We start from the raw sequence: 23086 nt of genomic DNA, 5'->3' as shown, positions 1-23086 counted from the left end.
TGAAATTGCTAAATTGGGAATTGTATTTCAACCCAGAACAAGAAATGTGCTTGAACGGACACTAAATAACTCGCCCAGCTACAGCACTAAGGACAGATTTAGCGGGATATAAATTTGAGGCCTAGTATTTAGGCGCTGGGTGACCGGTATGGATTTAGTGACAGAATTAGACTGGGATATGGCCAAAAAATAAACAGACTATTGCTGGTTAAATGCACTTTGTGTGACAGCTTCACCCTGATGTAGGCTTTAGCCAAAAAACAACCACACCATTGAGGGTTAAATGCACTTGGTGACAGGCGCAGCTTGCCCCTGATTTAGTATATGGCCAAAAAATGAACAGACTATTGCTGGTTAAATGCACTTGGTGTGACAGCTTCACCCTGATGTAGGCTTTAGCCAAAAAACAACCACACCATTGAGGGTTAAATGCACTTGGTGACAGGCGCAGCTTGCCCCTGATTTTGTATATGGCCAAAAAATGAACAGACTATTGCTGGTTAAATGCACTTGGTGTGACAGCTTCACCCTGATGTAGGCTTTAGCCAAAAAACAACCACACCATTGAGGGTTAAATGCACTTGGTCGCAGCTTGTGCTGGCGCACCACAAGACACAAAATGGCCGCCGATCACCCCAGAAAAATGTGACTGACAAACGGTCTGGGCAGCCTAAAAACAGTGAGCAATTGAGGATCAGCAGCTCAATGATCCACAGCTGCAGATCGATCAGTTAATCAAGTCCTTTGGAGGAGTTAATCTGCCTAATCTCGCCCTACTGTCGCAGCCGCAACCTCTCCCTACGCTAATCAGAGCAGAGTGACGGGCGGCGCTATGTGACTCCAGCTTAAATAGAGGCTGGGTCACATGGTGCTCTGGCCAATCACAGCCATGCCAATAGTAGGCATGGCTGTGATGGCCTCTTGGGGCAAGTAGTATGACGCTTGTTGATTGGCTGCTTTGCAGCCTTTCAAAAAGCGCCAAGAAAGCGTCACAAAAGCGCGAAGAAAGCGACGAACACCGAACCCGAACCCGAACCCGGACTTTTACGAAAATGTCCGGGTTCGGGTCCGTGTCACGGACACCCCAAAATTCGGTACGAACCCGAACTATACAGTTCGAGTTCGCTCATCCCTACTGAAGAATCTAGGGGCTCATATTGAGGAAACGCGTCGGGGCACCTTTTTTTTTTTTTATATCTATAAGTCTATCATTATAAGCTTTTTAGCCTATAACTTATTATCCCCCTATTTGGTATATGGTCCTTTTTTTATTCACTGTCTAGGGCTTTAACAGGGCATCCAGCGTAGGACCAGAGTTCCAGCCGGGGTCACCCCTTGCGGGGCTTTTTGGACCCCGTTCCAAGGATTTATGTGTAGGGTGGACTAGGCCAAGTAGGGTTTCATCAGGGTCAGCGTACACACCATACCACCCTTCACTTCCATCCTTTATCTTGCCTCTAGTCACCCGTTAGTCCACCATAGGTGCCCACGGTGACACCCATGGCAGTCTTTCGGGCTCCCGTAACTCTCAATTTCGGCCTAGTGCTTTTTTTTCTGTGTTAGGCATTGTGTGGGCACTTATTCCACCATTGATGGTCCTATTGAAGTCTTTCATGGTCTTATCTCCATGACCAAATGAGCCTCTATACCACCATTACTTACATGTTTGTTTGTCTGTAGGGGCACTTTTTACCCTTATATTTATTAAAAGTGAAGTTTTATTTAGTAACTGCCCCCCCCCCCCCCAAGTACACAATTTTCAGCTTTGGAGCAGTATTCAGGAAGGGCTTTACCTGTCTATCCTGACCGACCTTCCTTATTTTGCAGTACAAGGACATCCCTCTTGTCCTTATATCTGACCAGCAACAGGTTTCCTCTGGTAAGGGCACGGGTCTCACCCCTGGGGATAGGTACCTGGAGGGGGTGGGCAGGGAGGCCGCGTTGATTTTTCCGCACGGTCCCACAAGCGGATGTGGATCAGAGAAAGGTCTCAAAAAAGGTTGGACTCCAAACCTTTCATTCACAAGACCCTGTAAGCAAAACTAGTGACAAGTGCTTCATAAATATGGTGCTCATTCTAACCTCTCTATTTCTCATTATCTTCACACCAGGCAACTGGCAAAAAATTATTTGATAAATCCTTTTTTTTTTTTTTTTTTCTATTACAATGTTGGCTGCCTCCAGTCACCACCAGGGGGAGCTCAGTGCATAGGAATGTATACAGTTACCATTCACTGGAACCTGAAATCTTCTCTTTGCATTGAGCTCCCCCTAGTGGCAGCTGCATTAAAATCCAGTGCTTTTACATCATGAGGGGAAAGGAGTTTAGTTCTGGGACCCCCTCCCCCAGACCCCGTGGCAGTTGCTTGGTTTGGTCTGGTACGCTACTTACACAGGCAGACAATCATTGGCGCTCATTTAGTAGATTTAAAGGGAATTTAAAAAACGAAATGTTAGCTTTAAAATGTCCTGGGAACAGATGAGTGACTCAAAGTTGACAAAGTGGAACTCGATCCGAATTACATGAAAAATTAGATTCACATCAAATCCGAATTTCCTAACGTTTCGCGGCAACGAATCGCATTTACATGTTCAGGGAAAGATTATTTAAGGTGTAGGGAAAGGATAGGGATGGCTCACGCACGTTAGATTTCATTGTAGAAAATTTCTGCGGCTGAAAATCAGTTCCATTCATGTGAATAGGGTTGTTTTGGCTGGAAGCACATGGGCTTCTCCAATCCTCTGCAGATGAATGGAACGGATTCTCAGTCGCAGTGAAGGCGCCTCAGGCTTTAAGTTCATTCATGTCACTATTTCGTACGAATCCTAAAACACTTATTATTTGATGGATGGTATTTTGTAGGGAAAGATGGCCGCTCTGCATGTCACCCAGCACCATGCTTGTGCATTGTGATGTCACCCAGCAGCAATCTCCATTGTGATGTCATCGGGGTATATAAGGAGGCGCTGGGCACAGAGCGGTCACTCGTCAGTTGGATGTGACACGTGAGTACTCCATCATTACCATGTCCGTACCTGTAGCTGAGAAATAAGTGCCCCCTTCCCAAATCCATACCCTCCTTTCTTCAGGCTTTGGAGATTCCAGACCCAATACAGATCTCAAATCTCCATCTCTATAGCAAAGCCTCTAGACTTCAGGGCATGCTGTGACTTGTAGTTCTTCACCAATAAATAATTCAGCTAGACCCAGATTTATCAAACTGATGTAAAGTAGAACTGGCTTAGTTACCCATAGCAACCAATCAGATTCCTCCTTTCATTTTTCACAGGTGGAATCTGATTGGTTGCTATGGGACACTAAGCCAGTTCTACTTGACACCAGTTTGATAAATCTCTCCCATTATATTTATGGTGCAAAACCCATCCCTCATTATCTTTCTAGTACAAGCTGTTGTAAAGTAGAACTGGCTTAGTTGCCCATAGCAACCAATCAAATTCCTCCTTTAATTTTCCAAACATGCTGAAAGGTGGAATCTGATTGGTTGCTATGGGAAACTAAGCCAGTTCTACTTGACACCAGTTTGATAAATGACCCCACTTACACTCCCGTCTCTCCGATTTCTCAGGTTCGCAGGCTGAAGGGATTTGTGACAAGACGTCATGCGATTCTTCACTTCGTATTATCTGCTGCTGCAGATCATAGTATTTCTATGTGGAGCTCAGGTAGCGACATCTTGCCTGAAATGCTTCACCACCCCAGCGGACAGAGCCAGCATTTGTTACCATGCGGTCTCGCTGGACACAATGGGGGCCGAAGAATGTCTCCAGAGGCTACACTGGGGCTTTGACCCCCTGAATAACATCTCGATAGGTAACGGCTTCATCTTCTATCTAGTACATGTGTCCTCTCAGGATTGAACTATTTTCCTGCTGACTAAAGCTTTACTTGTAGCTCATTAACAGTTGTCCGAGCAGGAAATGTCTTCTACATTCTATCCATCCAGATAGCCCCATCTCCATCATAGAGCGCTGTAGGCAATGTCCTAAATCTCATGTGTCTTCTCCTTACAGCCTTCAACCAGATACACAACATCAGAAAGTATCTCAAGACCTTTGAAAAAGAGGTCAAGAAAATTGAAAAACGATGTAAGTTCCTGAAATCTCAAGAATTTCCCCAATTTCTTTGGAGTCATAAATAGTAAATGTAAGTTTTCCCCCAAATTTTTTTTCCACCAGCTTGGGTCGAACTGTTTGACAAAAAGATGGCTGAATTTGTGAAAGGCGTGAAAGATCGTGCCGCAAGTAAGTGACTATAGATCCTCATAAAGAGCCAGTAGACACATTCTATATATATCACATCATCCATCCTTAACCATATTTGATTCCTTCCATTAGGTCATCCACCGGTGGAATGCAGACCTCCATGTGGTGAGTAATGTCCACTCCATTACATACATGGTGGGGTCATCATTAACCTCAGACATTAGACCCCTCTCTCTTTTTCTTTCCCTAGGGCTTCAAAAAGCTGCCCGAATCTTCTCATGCAGCCGATGTGCTGAGGAGGACTGCAACATCCCGGTGACCTGTCCCCGTAAGATCATTTCTACCATTAGTTTGGGAACCTCTTATGAATCTGTTAGCTCATTGCTGCATGTCATTGACCGTGGTTTCCCATTTCAGTTAAGGACATCAAGGTGGAAGAGCTGGAAGAGACCAGAATCTGGTGCACGGCGTCCTTTATCCTTCCCGATCATCCGAAGGTTGTTTGGAAGTACGCCAAAAACGTAAGTCGCATATACCATTCTATTACAGTGCAAATTTATACTGCCATTTATACTCCACATAGGACACATGTCTCATACGATGTCATCAATGTTTTCAATTTCAGATCAAAAAAACTGATTTGAGTAACTTTAAAGACTTCTACATTGGGGATGACCTGGATGTACACATCAAGCCAACCAGAGTCAGCCATAAAGGAACTTATGCCTGTGAGATAATGGATGAGGATGATGACATCATACTCCGAAGATTCTTTTATCTCGATGGTAAGACTTAGTTTTCTCTCTCGAATGTTCTCTTTTCTGGACCATTCGGATAAATATATATATACGATAAGAAGCCCCTCCTGCCTCTGCTCTTACAGTAAAGAACTATTTCTGATAACTTCTCAGTCTTTCCAACGTTCTCCTCATCGCCTTATTTATTGTATTCTCTTCTGTTTTTCAGTGACGCAGACTAAATCCAAGGCAGTCGAGGAAATAGAAGCTGAATTCCATCGAGCTCTGGCAGAAAAACTACCTACCCAGGAGGAAGAGGAGGAGAGGATCGAACATGGTCCCTCCACAAAAGACATCATCCTCACCTTCCTCCAGAGCCATGTCAGCTATGCCATCTACGCTGCTGTCTGCTGTCTAATTGTCACCGTATTGGTCGGGTTCCTTTGGCATCATGCCCTGAGTGTAGACTGGTCGAAAAAAACATCAGCACCAAGAACCAGCTTCCCACCAGAACACAACCTGCCATAGAACAAATCAGCCATCTGGAGTCAACAACAACAGACTCCCAAGGGGTATCACCAACTACCCCTCATCTGCAGCCAACCATCTCTGCAGAAAAAAAACTATCCCTTCCCCCCCCCCAAAAAAAAACCTATTCCTTACCCCCAAACCTTTCCTATCCCTACCTTACCTAAAAAAGAAAAAAAAAAAAAAAAAACACCTATCCCTTCCCCCCCCCCTTCCCCCCCTACCAAAAAAAAAAAAAAAAAAAAAAAAGAAATCCTGCAGAAGCACAGTGAGAACCCCTCAAGCCTGGAGCAGACCGTTATCACTTGTCAATCTGATACACCCTGAAAGGACCAGGAACGTGTCCAGGAGGCAGAGGAGGAGGCCACCAACCCATCTATTTTAACTTGTAGCAAAACCAAGACTGCAGAGGCACAGTGGGAACCCCTCAACCCTGGATGTGACTTTCATCATTGGTCAATGTGGTGCACCCTGAAATGACATCAGGATAAAGAGGATCACCATCAAATCACCTCTAGCTTGTGCTAAAAGATCTTGCTGGATTGTTACCCAAAAAAATAATAAAAACTAAAAAATAATATTTTCTTGAGTAACAGTTTTATTATCTAAAAGGTACAAATCTTCTACAGAGTGTGAGAGGAGGAGGGGGGGCATAAGGAGGAAAGAAACAGAAGGTTTGTAAAGGAGGATCAGAGGTGGAAAATGGGGCAAAGATAGAGGAGGACATTAGGGGGAGTAAAACATTAGGACCACACATTTCATGGCTTTATTTCTGGCTGTCCTCTCTATCTCTCTCCATTTCTGGCTGTCCTCTCTATCTCTCTCCATTTCTGGCTGTCCTCTATATCTCTCTCCATTTCTGGCTGTCCTCTATATCTCTCTCCATTTCTGGCTGTCCTCTATATCTCTCTCCATTTCTGGCTGCCCTCTCCATTTCTGGCTGTCCTCTCCCTCTCCATTTCTGGCTGTCCTCTCCCTCTCCATTTCTGGCTGTCCTCTCTCTCTCTCTTTCAGTTTCTGGCTGTCCCCTCTCTCTCTCTAGCTGTCTCTCGCTCCGTTTCTGGCTGTCCTCTCTCTCTCTCTTTCAGTTTCTGGCTGTCCCCTCTCTCTCTCTAGCTGTCTCTCGCTCCGTTTCTGGCTGTCCTCTCTCTCTGGCTGTCCTCTCTCACTAATAAACATTGTTATTAGTGCTCCGATGAACCTGGAGGAGGTGTCTGCAGAATTCCAGGTAGATTGTTTCTGTTGGGCTGGAATCCCACTTGGTTTGGTCTGGATAGGTGATGGGGCCCCATACTTCACTGCCATAGAGGAGGATTTGGGTGATGACGCCGGCTAGGCTCTAACTAAACACATAAGTGTATCCCTGACTCACCTAGAGAGCCCTGTTCACACCTGGAACACAAATGCGGCTTTCCTCAGCCATTCAGTCCAGCAACCTCCAGGCTGTGACACTTCAATACCTTTTGGGGGATTGTGGCCCAGTAGTCCTTCTGACTCTGTCCTCGTAATCCATGTTTCACAGGCGTCACCACGTCCCCCAAAGTTCAGGCTATCGCCTAGCCTTGTGGCCCCTCAGCAGGGCTCTGTGTGAGACCACTCACACAGAGCCTCACTAGGACTCTGCTTCATAAAACACTCCAGAGTGAGACACACCAAATTCCAGAAATCAGATTAAATGGAATCCCTGGACGTGAGCATGCCCTAAGTCCCGGACTGGAGCATGGGGAACAGGCACCCACCCAGCACATTGCCTGTTCCCAGTAAAAGCCCGCCCTGAAATAGCTGAACCAGTTACACTATCTATATGGTGTCCCCCAACTACTTTAGTGGACAACTGGACTAGGGCTTTTACTCCACCAAGGCCAGGCCCCTTTGTGACTCACTCCTGGTGCAAACAACACCTCAATGTTCACATTGCCACACCCCCAAAGTGTTGTTATAACAAAGAGGAGTTATTCGTGTAAAACCCTCCAGACCCAAATGTTGTTTAAGCGTGGCCCAAGAACCCACCAGGGATTTAACCAATAGAATCTTATATGCTCTTTTATATAATTGTTCTGATTCAAGGAGTACAAAAATATTTGGCAATGAACCTACACTATTATTCACTAAGTGCTTTAAGAAATCCACCTGCTCCCATTTCATTATCATTGCAATGTTAGACGCTAAATAATAAAGCTTCATATCCAGGACTTCCAAACCTCCATAATCATAAGCCCTAGTAAACCAACTGAATTTGTTCCTAACCCTCTTACTGCCCACAAGAGGTCATTAAACAGTTTTTCCATTTCTTTAAAGACAGCTTTGCCTAAATAAATAGGACAATTCCTAATAACGTACAGTAATTGGGGTAGTAAAACCATTTTAATTAGTCCTATCCTATCTGCTTTATGTATGAGTAGTTTATTCCAGATCTTAATCCGATCTTTAATCTTTCGAAACAGCGGTGCGAAATTCAATTCTATAAATCTAGAAACATCCTTCACTATTTCTAACCCCAAGTATTTAAAACTATCCTGATGGTCCATCCATTACCTCAATCTTTTCACACAATGGAAGCAGTATTGATTTATTCCAGTTAATTGTTATACCCGAGAGACTACCAAATTCATCCATCAGTGCCATAACATGACTTAAAGCCCCATTGGTATCACCCAAAAAAAAAGAAAATCATCCGCATAGAGTGATATTTTGTCCTTGCTTCCCCTCACTCCAAATCCCTGAAGACCTGAATCCTGTCTTATCTTGGTTGCCAATGGTTCCACCACTAAGGCAAAAAGTAGAGGAGAAAGGGGGCATCACTGCCTCATGCCCCTCTCAGTACAAAAATTCTTAGACAATTGACTGCTGACAGATATCCGTGCTCTCAGAGCCAAAACCAAAATAACCCAAAGTTTCTCACAAAAAAAAACATTCCACACTGTCAAAAGCTTTTGTCGCATCTAGAGACAGAATAGAGCAGCCATCAACATCATGATTGCCCACCCATTGAATATTGGCAAAGATTCTGAAGAGGTTTAAAGAAGTAGATCTTCCCGGAATAAATCCATTTTGATCCTCATGCGCCAAGTGCGTGATTACCCCCCTCAATCTTTTCGCCAAAATTCTGGCCAGGATCTTACAATCATTATTCATTAATGATATTGGACGGTATGAGCCCAGATCCAAACTATCCTTCCCTTCCTTAGGAATTAAAATAATTTTTGCTCCCCCCATTGAAGTAGGTAAGCACGCCACTCTATTAGAATATGAGAAAACTTCCATCTGTTCGCCCAAAACTCTCTTTGAATTCTCATTTTTTTTCCTCCATATTTCCCAATGTTAACGTTAAGTCATCTTCCTTCTTCTTAAACTCTTTTTTTTTCGTTCTATGATCTTTTTGTTTAGCAGTCCTCTCACATAAGCCTTGGCAGCATCCCAGACCATATTTACCCCAGCAGAGTCCTTATTTATCTCAAAGAAAGAAATCAACTCTCTTTCAAAATTAACCTACCCTTGTACCCACCTGGTCTGAGACCAACACTCTACTCTGAAGAGTCATCTGATTTCCAAATACCAAATCAATCCTAGAAAGAGAGTCATATGTTTTACTGTCAATGATGGATTATGAGTCCTCTATATATACCACCAACCAAACTCTTGAGTTAACTTCATTAATGATGTACGCCTTATATTATTTTTTTTAAAATGTTTTTAGTCAATCTAAATCTTCATTTATTGTGTAGTTGAAATCTCCCAGCAATAGCATTGGGCAATTATATTTATCCTGTAAAAAGTCAGGCCTAGTTAGTCAGTTGAAGAGAGATTAGTTGAGACCAGAGATGAGATTAGATCAGAGATTAAAAATGTAGCCAGAGATGAGAGCAGATCTGAGGAAGTCAGATTATATTAGTGGGAGAGAATGCAGAGTGAAGACTCCATGACACAGATTACTGAGTGGAGCCATCACTAGGAGGTGATACTAAGATGTGAGGCGCAGAAGAGCGTTTTCCTTCTGTGGCCGGACTATAGACTTGCATCCCTGACCAGTAGGAGAAGAGTTTGCCTCCCTGGAATAGAAACAAGCTTCCTAAGGAATCATCGGTGATAAGAGCCATTATTGAGGGCCACAGACACCTTTGCATGGTGGAGGATTTATAGCTTCTGGCAGCCACACCAAACTTCTCAGAGACAGATGAGTTTTCCTGTCCAAATGTTCAGCTTGTAGGGAAAGGACAAGGAATAGGACTGAGCACATCTACAGGAACAAGGTACACCTAACCCACAGCTCCAAGTGAAACCTGAAAAGCCTGGAAACAGTGGATTTGCAGACCTACTCTGTTAACATCAAGAGACTGCATTTTTGTACTGCTGCAACCAAAGTCATCAACAGTAAAAGTTGTGCATTGCATCTTACCCCTGTCTACCTCATTATTACCACTATTGGTTGTACCACCATTAACGGTACTGGCGTCACGACAAAAAACATCAAGTGACTCAGCCGCAACAAGCACCCTAAGCACCCCTAACATCAAGGGCACCTTAACCAGCATCTTGGCTGATGCTTCCCTACCACAGAACGTGCCCCGGAGGATTTCGTGCTGTCCACCTCAACACTGTGCTGCCAGCCCAGGGAGGCTTTCTGCTAACCGTGAGTAAACTGATGAACTGTGTGTTATAATTTGGCCCCCCATCGGTCCACCGTGCACCTCACGTGTTGCCCCTGCGCTACTGGCTGGCTGCAAGAGTACAGATACTGAAGAGAGAAGTATATGCACCATTTTATGTTGAATGACAAGATTGAACAGTTGAACCACCATCTTATGCAAACCGCCAGTTTGTGATAATTTATTTAACATGTGCTTTGTAAATGGACTATCTGCTGCAGAGGCGGCAGTGTTATATATGAAGAAAAACTGAAGTTATTTCAAGCATTTGGTGTGCTCTTTAAACCTACTGTTTCCATAGAACGGAGCTAGAAGAATTACAGAGAAACAGACAGTCTGGTTGGACTAAAAAGTTAGAGATATCAAAATTCTTCTAATGCCACACCGTAAAAGGCACTTCATAGTGCTGCACCTGCCTCCCCCCCTCAATGTATTTCTGTTAAAATGGGGAAAAAATGAAAGGATGTCCTTGCCGGTAGCTGCTTTGAGGTTTGCAGCAGCTGCAGTTCTGCTAGGAGGCACAGCAAGCCTCATCTCCTCACTTCTCACTCCCTGGCTGACAGCTTTCCCTGCCTGTCCCATTTCTACACAAACAAATCTTCTTCTTTGTAATTCTGTCCCTTCCCTTCTCTGTCCTTGGCAGAATAATACAAGCTTGATTGTGACTTTTCACTGCCCCTGACTCCCTAAGATCATTTTCCTGGCAGACACTGACACCCAACCACCCTCATTCACAGCCCCCCACACAATGACTTTCTGCTCGTTCTGCCAGGGCACCTCCCTGCCTGCTGCAGCACTGATTGGCTCATCTAGGCGGTCTGTTGGCCTGGGAGCCAATCAGGGCAAACCTCCCCCCCTCTTCCTATCAGGGTCATGCGAGAACCCTTCTTCCTCCCTAGTGATTTTTTCCGCTGACATGTGCAGTAAATGGCGCTATGTGCTGTTTTACTGGATTTGTCTGAAACAAACCTGAAAAAGTTTGGGTTGGTCTCTCAGCCAAAATTTTGCAAAGTTCGTAACGAACGGGTTTGCTCATCTCTAATACATACAGAAAAATCTGTCAGATCCTGAATACTACAGAAATATGAAATATAATTAGTATTTTACCTCAGATTCTGTAGGTTATGTAATCCTGGAGCAAGTCTTTCTAATCCTTCATTGCTTAAGGAACATCCAAATAGATTGAGTACTTCTATATGTGTGCAGGTGTCCAGAATAAATGCCAACACTGTGCAGTCTAGAGCAGACATGCGAACACCAGAAAAGTCAAGACTTCCGTGTGATTTTAATGATTCCATCACCAGAGACTTATTTCGGGATTCATACAGATAGAAAAATGTACTGAGAAGACGTCGCTTGTTGTCCTCATTTTCAATCGTCCTCTGTTCTTCTAGAATAAAGTCCTTCAGCCAAGTGATGACATCTCTGGAAACCTGAGCTGCTTGTTTGTCCAGGTATCCAGTTAGCATTGACCTGGTGGAGCCATCTGATAGACCACACAGGAAACGGAGGAATATTTCGCCTCGTCCATCAGGATAGAATTTGGCATCTTTTTGTGATTTCTGTAACTTCTCAGGAGAATAATCCACATAATGCACCAAGGCAGAGAAGAATTCCTGAACTGTGAGATGTAAGAAGGAATAGGACACAGGTTCCTCCGATTCCATCAGAAAACTTGATAAGAGTTTTGACTTATTGTCCACATGGAAACAGTCCAGATCTCGTTCCTCAAAGATAATCCTGTGACTCATGACTCCATGTTCAGCCAGCCATCCGATGGACTGCAGGATCTTCTGAGCGTCACTTTTGTGCAGGCTGTGATTGGACAGGATGTTGGCGACAAATATCGCAAAGAGCTGAGTGACGGTTTTGGGTAATAATGACACCGGCTGATCACTACTTGTTGGCTGGAAGCTCTTGGATAATACTGTACAGATGATCCAGCAGTAGGACGGAAGGTAACAGAACGTGTACAGGGTGTCATTCTGCTTCACATAATTAAAAGCCTTTTCCGCCAGTTCAGGGTCGTGGAAGAAGTTTTCAAAGTACATCTGTCGTTCTTCCGGTAAAAACCCAGTAATTTCTACTATTCTCTGGAAAACACTACAATCAATTGATGCCAGTCTGGTTGGGCGACTGGTCATTAGGACAGAACAACCATCAAGAAGAGACTTTCTCACCAAACTAACCACAATCTGACCACAAGGTTTGGGCTGTGTAGGATTAGAGCACAAGTGTTGTGGTGTGAAATCCATGTTATGAAGACTTTCATCTAAACCATCAAATATAAAGAGAAGTTTTTCTGGTTCCTGTAAGATGTTACTAAGCTGCTCCTCCAGATATGGGTACTGATGAAGGATTAGAGAGTCCAGACTAACTTTATCCAGTTTGTTGAGTTCGCGGAATTTGAAGAAAAAGACAAAGGAGAATCTTTGATAGAGATCCCCTTTCACCCAGTCATAGACAACCTTCTGCATCAGTGTGGTCTTCCCTACACCGGGCACTCCGCTCACCATTACCATACGTGGCACAAGTCTGGATCGGTGGCACCAGCGGAACAGTTTGTTGGGGGAAATGTGTAGTAATTCATTATGTTTTCTCTTTAAGTATTCCTCATGTTTTACCCCGGTCTCTATGAGCTCATTCTCAGAGCGTTCTCTGAAGTGATCAGTGGAGACAATGATGAGGTTGACATAACGTGTACAGAATGGAAAACTCTCCTCTCGCTGGTCACATCTTGGAGGTTTGTTCTCTAGAAGTTTCTCAGTTCTTTCATGTAAATGTTTCTTGTGACGGATCTGGAATTCTATAGAAAATAGGAAAATAAAAGGTGAAGATTAGAAGCTGAAACAGAACTAAATATCTAGATGAAGAAATGGCAGATATCTGTACATTGCTGAATTTTCCAGCTCCTCTTAGCCACATGACTTTTCTAGATACATTGGAGCAGATTTACTAATCGTGTCTGAAAGTAAGACAGTGTGAACTAAGACCAGACCGACAGACACTGCTCCAGATTTATCACACAGACTGACACGGGGTGATAAATCTGGATAATAACTTTACACAAGACCAAGGGAACCACAAACCAGGGTTTGCCATGAGGGGGACAAAAGGTTCTCTATTCATTGTGCATGGTCCAATGAGTACCAGGGAGGACCATAGCCACTGTGAGTACTAGTACCACCATCACACACATATTCTCACCTTCTGCCCGGGCCACAGCTGCATGTTACTAAATAGAATACTAGGTGTGGTGGTGCTGTACGGCGTAATTTACATGAAATGCAGGCAGCATGTCATAGAGCAGGAGGAGCTGAGCAGATTGGTGTATAGTTTATGGGAAAAGATCCAGTCAAACTTGTACTTTATAAAAGGGTTTCTGTCACCAGAATTAACCCTATTAAACTATCTGACATTAGCGATGTGCTAATGTCAGCTGAACCTAACTAGCCTATTCCTACTTTTATCCATGCCCCCGTTACTCCAGAAATATAACTTTTAAAATATGCTAATTATCCTCTAGGTGCAGGGCGGGCATTGCCCCTGCTCCTAGAGTCTCCATTCTCCCACCTCTAGCCATGCCATGCTACACTAGATTGACAGGGCCAGGCAGCGTTGGTCTCCTACTGCCAGCCCTGTTTGCCGTGTAAATCTCGCGCCTGCGCCGTCCATTCAGTATTCGGCGCTGAATACTGAACGGCGCAAGATTTCCCCGGCGCACAAGGCCGAAGTCAAGAAGTTGGTTCTATCAGTGATTAACAGTTTTCTTTCCATAAGAAGGTGGTCCTATCAGTGACTGACAACCTTCCCTCTATGAGGAGGAGGTCCTATCAGTGACTGACAACCTTCCCTCTATGAGGAGGAGGTCCTATCAGTGACTGACAGCCTTCCCTCTATGAGGAGGAGGTCCTATCAGTGACTGACAGCCTTCCCTCTATGAGGAGGAGGCCCTATCAGTGACTGACAGCCTTCCTTCTATGAGGAGGAGGTCCTATCAGTAACTGACAGCCTTCCCTCTATGAGGAGGAGGTCCTATCAGAGACTGACAGCCTTCCCTCTATGAGGAGGAGGTCCTATCAGTGACTGACAGCCTTCCCTCTATGAGGAGGAGGTCCTATCAGTGACTGACAGCCTTCTCTCTATGAGGAGGAGGTCCTATCAGTGACTGACAGCCTTCCCTCTATGAGGAGGAGGTCCTATCAGAGACTGACAGCCTTCCCTCTATGAGGAGGAGGTCCTATCAGTGACTGACAGCCTTCCCTCTATGAGGAGGAGGCCCTATCAGTAACTGACAGCCTTCCCTCTATGAGGAGGAGGTCATATCAGAGACTGACAGCCTTCCCTCTATGAGGAGGAGGTCCTATCAGTGACTGACAGCCTTCCCTCTATGAGGAGGAGGTCCTATCAGTGACTGACAGCCTTCCCTCTATGAGGAGGAGGTCCTATCAGTGACTGACAGCCTTCCCTCTATGAGGAGGAGGTTCTATCAGGGACTGACAGCCTTCCTTCTATGAGGAGGAGGTCCTATCAGGGACTGACAGCCTTCCCTCTATGAGGAGGAGGTGTCATGGTGGGGAGTGGGGAAAACCCCTCACCATACAATGTAAGGCTAAATTCACACGTCAGTATTTTCCTATATCCCGATTTTCGGTCCGTTTTTTGCGGATCCGTTGTTCCTGAAAATGTTTCCGTATGTCATCCGTTTTTTGCGGATCCGCAAAAAACGGAAACATGTATAAATTTCAATAATCAAATAAAGTTGTTTGGAATTCATTGGAAAAAAAATTTTAAAAAAAAATTAAAAAAATGTGTTATGTGTTTCCAGGAACGGAATCCGCAAAAAACGGATGACATACGGAATGACATCCGAATGTCTTCCGTTTTTTGCGGATCCATTGACTTTGCATTGTACCAGGATCCGATTTTTGCGGAACATAATAGGACATGTTTTATATTTAACCACTTCAGCCCCGCTAGGTGAAACCCCCTTCATGACAAGAGCACTTTTTACACTTCGGCACTACACTCCTTTCACCGTTTATCGCTCGGTCATGCAACTTACCACCCAAATGAATTTTGCCTCCTTTTCTTCTCACTAATAGAGCTTTCATTTGGTGGTATTTCATTGCTGCTGGCATTTTTACTTTTTTTGTTATTAATCAAAATGTAACGATTTTTTTGCAAAAAAATGACATTTTTCACTTTCAGCTGTAAAATTTTGCAAAAAAAACGACATCCATATATAAATTTTTCGCCAAATTTATAGTTCTACATGTCTTTGATAAAAAAAAAATGTTTGGGCAAAAAAAAAAAAATGGTTTGGGTAAAAGTTATAGCATTTACAAACTATGGTACAAAAATGTGAATTTCCGCTTTTTGAAACAGCTCTGACTTTCTGAGCACCTGTCATGTTTCCTGAGGTTCCACAATGCCCAGACAGTAGAAAACCCCCACAAATGACCCCATTTCGGAAAGTAGACACCCTAAGGTATTCGCTGATGGGCATAGTGAGTTCATAGAACTTTTTATTTTTTGTCACAAGTTAGCGGAAAATGATGATGATTTTATTTTTTTTATTTTTTCTTACAAAGTCTCATATTCCACTAACTTGCGACAAAAAATAAAAAATTCTAGGAACTCACCATGCCACTCACAGAATACCTTGGGGTGTCTTCTTTCCAAAATGGGGTCACTTGTGGCGTAGTTATACTGCCCTGGCAATTTAGGGGCCCAAATGTGTGAGAAGAACTTTGCAATCAAAATGTGTAAAAAATGACCGGTGAAATCCGAAAGGTGCACTTTGGAATATGTGCCCCTTTGCCCACCTTGGCAGCAAAAAAGTGTCACACATGTGGTATCGCCGTACTCAGGAGAAGTTGGGGAATGTGTTTTGGGGTGTCATTTTACATATACCCATGCTGGGTGAGAAAAATATCTTGGTCAAATGCCAACTTTGTATAAAAAAATGGGAAAAGTTGTCTTTTGCCAAGATATTTCTCTCATCCAGCATGGGTATATGTAAAATGACACCCCAAAACACATTCCCCAACTTCTCCTGAGTACGGCGATACCAGATGTGTCACACTTTTTTGCAGCCAAGGTGGGCAAAGGGGCACATATTCCAAAGTGCACCTTTCAGATTTTGCAGGCCATTTTTTACACATTTTGATTGCAAGGTACTTCTCACACATTTGGGCCCCTAAATTGCCAGGGCAGTATAACTACGCCACAAGTGACCCCATTTTGGAAAGAAGACACCCCAAGGTATTCCGTGAGGGGCATGGCGAGTTCCTAGAATTTTTTATTTTTTGTCACAAGTTAGCGGAAAATGATGATTTTTTTTTTCTCTTTTTTCCTTACAAAGTCTCATATTCCACTAACTTGCGACAAAAAAAAAATAATTCTAGGAACTCGCCATGCCCCTCACGGAATACCTTGGGGTGTCTTCTTTCCAAAATGGGGTCACTTGTGGCGTAGTTATACTGCCCTGGCAATTTAGGGGCCCAAATGTGTGAGAAGTACTTTGCAATCAAAATCTGTAACAAAATGACCGGTGAAATCCGAAAGGTGCACTTTGGAATATGTGCCCCCTTTGCCCACCTTGGCATCAAAAAAGTGTGACACATCTGGTATCGCCGTACTCAGGAGAAGTTGGGGAATGTGTTTTGGGGTGTCATTTTACATATACCCATGCTGGGTGAGAGAAATATCTTGGCAAAAGACAACTTTTCCCATTTTTTTATACAAAGTTGGCATTTGACCAAGATATTTTTCTCACCCAGCATGGGTATATGTAAAATGACACCCCAAAACACATTGCCCAACTTCTCCTGAGTACGGCGATACCAGATGTGTGACACTTTTTTGCTGCCAAGGTGGGCAAAGGGGCACATATTCCAAAGTGCACCTTTCGGATTTTGCAGGGTATTTTTTACAGATTTTGATTGCAAAGTTCTTCTCACACATTTGGGCCCCTAAATTGCCAGGGCAGTATAACTACCCCACAAGTGACCCCATTTTGGAAAGAAGACACCCCAAGGTATTCCGTGAGGGGCATGGCGAGTTCCTAGAATTTTTAATTTTTTGTCGCAAGTTAGTGGAATATGAGACTTTGTAAGGAAAAAAGAAAAAAAAAGAAAAAAATCATCATTTTCCGCTAAATTGTGACAAAAAATAAAAAATTCTAGGAACTCGCCGTGCCCCTCACGGAATACCTTGGGGTGTCTTCTTTCCAAAATGGGGTCACTTGTGGCGTAGTTATACTGCTCTGGCAATTTAGGGGCCCAAATGTGTAAGAAGTACCTTGCAATCAAAATGTGTAAAAAATGGCCTGCGAAATCCGAAAGGTGCACTTTGGAATATGTGCCCCTTTGCCCACCTTGGCTGCAAAAAAGTGTCACACATGTGGTATCGCCGTACTCAGGAGAAGTTGGGCAATGTGTTTTGGGGGGTCATTTTACATATACCCATGCTGGGTGAGAGAAATATCTTGGCAAAAGACAACTTTTCCCATTTTTTTATACAAAGTTGGCATTTGACCAAGATATTTTTCTCACCCAGCATGGGTATATGTAAAATGACACCCCAAAACACATTCCCCAGCTTCTCCTGAGTACGGCGATACCAGATGTGTCACACTTTTTTGCAGCCTAGATGCGCAAAGGGGCCCAAATTCCTTCTAGGAGGGCATTTTTAGACATTTGGATCCCAGACTTCTTCTCACACTTTCGGGCCCCTAAAAAGCCAGGGCAGTATAAATACCCCACATGTGACCCCACTTTGGAAAGAAGACACCCCAAGGTATTCAATGAGGGGCATGGGGAGTTCCTAGAATTTTATTTTTTTTTGCATAAGTTAGCGGATATTGATTTTTTTTGTTTTTTTCTCACAAAGTCTCACTTTCCGCTAACTTAGGACAAAAATTTCAATCTTTCATGGACTCAATACGCCCCTCACGGAATACCTTGGGGTGTCTTCTTTCCGAAATGGGGTCACATGTGGGGTATTTATACTGCCCTGGCTTTTTAGGGGCCCTAAAGCGTGAGAAGAAGTGTGGAATATAAATGTCTAAAAATGTTTACGCATTTGGATTCCGTGAGGGGTATGGTGAGTTCATGTGAGATTTTATTTTTTGACACAAGTTAGCAGAATATGAGACTTAGTAAGAACAAACAAAAACAAAAACAAACAAAAAATTTCCGCTAACTTGTGCCAAAAAAAATGTCTGAATGGAGCCTTACAGGGGGGGTGATCAATGACAGGGGGGTGATCAATGACAGGGGGGTGATCACCCATATAGACTCCCTGATCACCCCCCTGTCATTGATCACCCCCCCTGTAAGGCTCCATTCAGACATCCGCATGATTTTTTACGGATCCATGGATACATGGATCGGATCCACAGAACGCATGCGGACGTCTGAATGGAGCCTTACAGGGGGGTTATCAATGACAGGGGGTAATCAGGGTAATCAGGGTGATCACCCCCCTGTCATTGATCACCCCCCCCTGTAAGGCTCCATTCAGACATCCGCATGATTTTTTACGGATCCATGGATACATGGATCGGATCCACAGAACGCATGCGGACGTCTGAATGGAGCCTTACAGGGGGGTTATCAATGACAGGGGGTGATCAGGGTAATCAGGGTGATCACCCCCCTGTCACTGATCACCCCCCCTGTAAGGCTCCATTCAGACATCCGCATGATTTTTTACGGATCCATGGATCGGATCCACAAAACGCATGCGGACGTCTGAATGGAGCCTTACAGGGGGGTTATCAATGACAGGGGGTGATCAGGGTAATCAGGGTGATCACCCCCCTGTCACTGATCACCCCCCCTGTAAGGCTCCATTCAGACATCCGCATGATTTTTTACGGATCCATGGATACATGGATCGGATCCACAGAACGCATGCGGACATCTGAATGGAGCCTTACAGGGGGGTTATCAATGACAGGGGGTGATCAGGGTAATCAGGGTGATCACCCCCCTGTCACTGATCACCCCCCCTGTAAGGCTCCATTCAGACATCCGCATGATTTTTTACGGATACATGGATACATGGATCGGATCCACAGAACGCATGCGGACATCTGAATGGAGCCTTACAGGGGGGTTATCAATGACAGGGGGTGATCAGGGTAATCAGGGTGATCACCCCCCTGTCACTGATCACCCCCCCTGTAAGGCTCCATTCAGACATCCGCATGATTTTTTACGGATCCATGGATACATGGATCGGATCCACAGAACGCATGCGGACGTCTGAATGGAGCCTTACAGGGGGGTTATCAATGACAGGGGGTGATCAGGGTAATCAGGGTGATCACCCCCCTGTCACTGATCACCCCCCCTGTAAGGCTCCATTCAGACGTCCGCATGATTTTTACGGATCCATGGATACATGGATCGGATCCGTAAAAATCATGCGGACGTCTGAATGGAGCCTTACAGGGGGGTGATCAATGACAGGGGGTGATCAGGGAGTGTATATGGGTGATCACCCGCCTGTCATTGATCACCCCCCTGTAAGGCTCCATTTAGACGTCCGTATGCTTTTTGCGGATCCGATCCATGTATCCGTGGATCCGTAAAAATCATACGGACGTCTGAACGGAGCCTGACAGGGGGGTGATCAATGACAGGGCGGTGATCAATGACAGGGGGGTGATCAGGGAGTTTATATGGGGTGATCAGGGGTTTATAAGGGGTTAATAAGTGACGGGGGGGGGGTGTAGTGTAGTGTAGTGTGGTGTTTGGTGCGACTGTACTGACCTACCTGAGTCCTCTGGTGGTCGATCCTAACAAAAGGGACCACCAGAGGACCAGGTAGGAGGTATATTAGACGCTGTTATGAAAACAGCGTCTAATATACCTGTTAGGGGTTAAAAAATTCGGATCTCCAGCCTGCCAGCGAGCGATCGCCGCTGGCAGGCTGGAGATCCACTCGCTTACCTTCCGTTCCTGTGAGCGCGCGCGCCTGTGCGCGCGCGTTCACAGGAAATCTTGCGTCTTGCGAGAAGACGCGTATATGCGTCCAGGAGGAATAAAGCAACCACCTCCCGGACGCATATACGCGTACAGCGGTCGGGAGGTGGTTAAATGGACATGCGGAACGGAACAACGGAAACGGACAGCACACATTGGGTCCAGATCTGGTCCTGATCTGTTCCGCAAAAAACGGAACAGATCAGGAAAGAAAAAACGGACGTGTGAATGGACCCTAAAAGGGATAGGGTTAGCAGCTAGACCAGGCTACCAAGAAAAGGGAGCTGGTCACCTCCTATAGCATCCCTAAATCTAGCCCTGTTCTCCTAACTGTATGAGCCGACGGTTAAGGTAGGAGGGCCCATACACTGGAAACCTCAGAATCCTGAAATCCCTGAATATTCCTGAGGTTAGGAGACAGGGACAAGAGACAACCAGGTTCATCCAAGACATGGATGAACCAGAGTCTCCACAAGCCTAGCTGCAAGGAAAAGTGGACTACTGAATACAGCAACAGAGTCGGCAGGTAAGAACACCAGAAACACACTTACCTGCCGCAGCCACCACGACTGCAACCCGTGCAAAAGTACAGGTGCCCACACACCAAATAGGACACCGTACAAACAACACCACACACAGGTATCCAGCACACCTGATACTGCCAGGGCCCCATATAGCAAGGTGCACGGCAGCCCCAGGCAGCACTGCATCCAGACTTATGGTTCACCCCTCCGGGAAACCAGCCCCCTTTCCTGAGGTATCAACATACCGGGTGACATATAGCATACATGCAGTGAACAACACCAACAACAGCCCAGACATGTAGCAACCAACAAAATGCTTCACCCACCCAGAACATAAACCCACACCACACATACAACAAGTGAGCGTAAAGGTACATGTTCCATAAGATGGCCCTCAAGGACTGGGCAGAAACACGCAAGTAAGGAGCAAAGCTCCAACACCAAGCAAGGCTGTAGTACAACTGCACCCAGCCAGCAAGCCACAGGTACAGTTAGGTTCTTAAATATTGGGACATGGACACAATTCTTACATTTTTGGCTCTATATACCACCACAATGGATTTGAAAATTAAATGAACAGGATGTGCTTTAGCTGCAGACTGTCAGCTGTAATTTGAGGTATTTACATCCAAATCAGGTGACCGGTGCAGGAATTACAGCAGTTTGCATCTGTGCCTCCCACTTGTTAAGGGACCAAAAGTAATGGGACAGAATAATAATCATAAATCAAACTTTCACTTTTTAATACTTGGTTCTAAATCCTTTGCAGTCAATTACAGCCTGAAGTCTGGAACGCATAGACATCACCAGACGCTGGGTTTCATCCCTGGTGATGCTCTGCCAGGCCTCTACTGCAACTGTCTTCAGTTCCTGCTTGTTCTTGGGGCATTTTCCCTTCAGTTTTGTCTTCAGCAAGTGAAATGCAGCTCAATCGGATTCAGGTCCGGTGATTGACTTGGCCATTGCATAACATTCCACTCCTTTCCCTTAAAAAACTCTTTGGTTGCTATTGCAGTATGCTTTGGGCCATGGAACAGCTGAGAAGCCAAGTGTCCCATTACTTTTGGTTTCTTAACAAGTAGGAGGCACATATGCAAACTGTTGTAATTCCTACACCGTTCACCTGATTTGGATGTAAATACCCTCAAATTAAAGCTGACAGTCTGCAGGTAAAGCACATCTTGTTTCATTTCAAATCCATTGTGGTGGTGTATAGAGCCAAAAATGTTAGAATTGTGTCCATGTCCCAATATTTATGGACCTGACTGTATATATCATGCCCGCGGCCACTCCCAGGAAACACCTTAATCCCCACTAGCAAGAAGATTAACCCCTTGCTCACCAAACAGCAGGGAGGCAAACCTTAAAGGGGAAGTGCACATGCAAACTGCCAACAACACGTTGCCACTGGCAACCAGTCTGCATGGCAACCGTGTCACGGTCAAACACCAATATGACTGTGGGGGATTCAGTCAGCACAACCCTGTATGCAGGTGCACATTGCTATGGCGAAATACACATACAAACGCAAAAACACAAATGCAATGGCACTCTGCAACCAGCACTCTGCCCAGGGCAGAGTGCTGGTTGCAGAGTGCCATTGCATTTGTGTACAGGGCAGAGTGCCGTTTGCAGAGTGCCATTGCACCAATATGACTGTGACAGGAGGTTACACAAGTTATACTGAATCATCACAGAAAACTATATATGAATCTGCTCCGCTCCTCCTGCTCTATAACAACCCGCTGCAGTCCAAACACCATGTTCTATGTGACCGGTGTAATGTAATGTGATGTAAAGTATCAGCAGTTTTACTATAATAGGTCTAGATAAATCTCACTTACCTTTGAGTTCTGGGGACAGTTGGTGTCCATGTTCATCCAGCAGGATTTGCTCCACCAGAGTGTCACCTAATAAGAAATGATACAAACGTCATCAGTGCTGGATGTAGACATATAATGTACAGGAAATATCACATTATACAGGGACCGGACGAGGTCTAATGGTCCTAAATGTACAGCTGTGAAATAGTGTCCATGTCCCCCACACTGTGCTAGTCACTGTGTATGGTCACATTGTGGTGGTCATTGTATGTCCTGGGATTGTGATGGATACTGTATGAAGGGGCACTATGGTCGTTACTATAAGGGTGCTGTAGTATTATTAGTATAGCGCCATCCATTCCATGGCGCTGCAGATATGATAAGGGGTATACATACATCATAGAAAACAATTGCAATAACCATTAACAAGACGAGTTACAGACTGGTACAGAAGGAGAGAGGACCCTGCCTGTGAGGGCTTACCATCTACAACAAGGGTGCACAACCTACGGCCCGGGGGCCACATGTGGACCTTAATACCATTTTGTGCGGCCCCCAACCATGTGGTAACAGACGATGTATGTCCATGTTTTGTGGCTGCTCACA

General features: G+C 44.8%; 2 protein-coding genes across 5 annotated transcripts in view; one reads left to right on the top strand and one right to left on the bottom strand.

Annotated features, from left to right (window-relative positions):
• The window catches only part of LOC122921959 (NACHT, LRR and PYD domains-containing protein 3-like), a 121058-nt gene that overhangs the window by 85410 nt on the left and 12562 nt on the right, over positions 1-23086 (bottom strand). For all 4 annotated transcript variants that reach the window (XR_006387076.1, XM_044272307.1, XM_044272309.1 and 1 more), the window contains 2 exons: positions 22502-22567; positions 11243-12941 (listed from right to left, as the gene is read on the bottom strand). Coding sequence is in view for 3 of the 4 variants with exons in the window: in XM_044272307.1 (XP_044128242.1) it covers positions 11243-12941; positions 22502-22567 (1765 nt within the window). In the remaining variant the exon portion in view is untranslated. The remainder of the gene's footprint in view (positions 1-11242; positions 12942-22501; positions 22568-23086) is intronic.
• LOC122921960 (sperm acrosome membrane-associated protein 6-like) lies at positions 1936-5586 on the top strand. Its single transcript, XM_044272311.1, has 10 exons — positions 1936-2032; positions 2864-3006; positions 3588-3832; positions 4033-4107; positions 4198-4263; positions 4357-4389; positions 4475-4552; positions 4642-4745; positions 4850-5009; positions 5191-5586. Exons 3-10 carry the CDS (start codon positions 3622-3624, stop codon positions 5487-5489), a joined length of 1026 nt encoding a protein of 341 aa, XP_044128246.1. The 5' UTR covers positions 1936-2032; positions 2864-3006; positions 3588-3621; the 3' UTR covers positions 5490-5586.

This window comes from Bufo gargarizans, chromosome 11, assembly GCF_014858855.1.
Source record: "Bufo gargarizans isolate SCDJY-AF-19 chromosome 11, ASM1485885v1, whole genome shotgun sequence".
Taxonomy (NCBI): domain Eukaryota; kingdom Metazoa; phylum Chordata; class Amphibia; order Anura; family Bufonidae; genus Bufo; species Bufo gargarizans.
Note: the sequence above shows the minus strand (reverse complement) of the source record. Positions and strands in the feature narration are given on the sequence as shown.

Excerpts from the sequence above, each read along its gene's own strand:
- LOC122921960 (XM_044272311.1), top strand. The coding sequence starts at position 3,622 with ATGCGATTCTTCACTTCGTATTATCTGCTGCTGCAGATCATAGTATTT. Across the intron at positions 4,108-4,197 it reads CAAGAAAATTGAAAAACGAT|CTTGGGTCGAACTGTTTGAC; the intron begins GTAAGTTCCTGA and ends TTTTTCCACCAG. Across the intron at positions 4,390-4,474 it reads GGAATGCAGACCTCCATGTG|GGCTTCAAAAAGCTGCCCGA; the intron begins GTGAGTAATGTC and ends TTCTTTCCCTAG.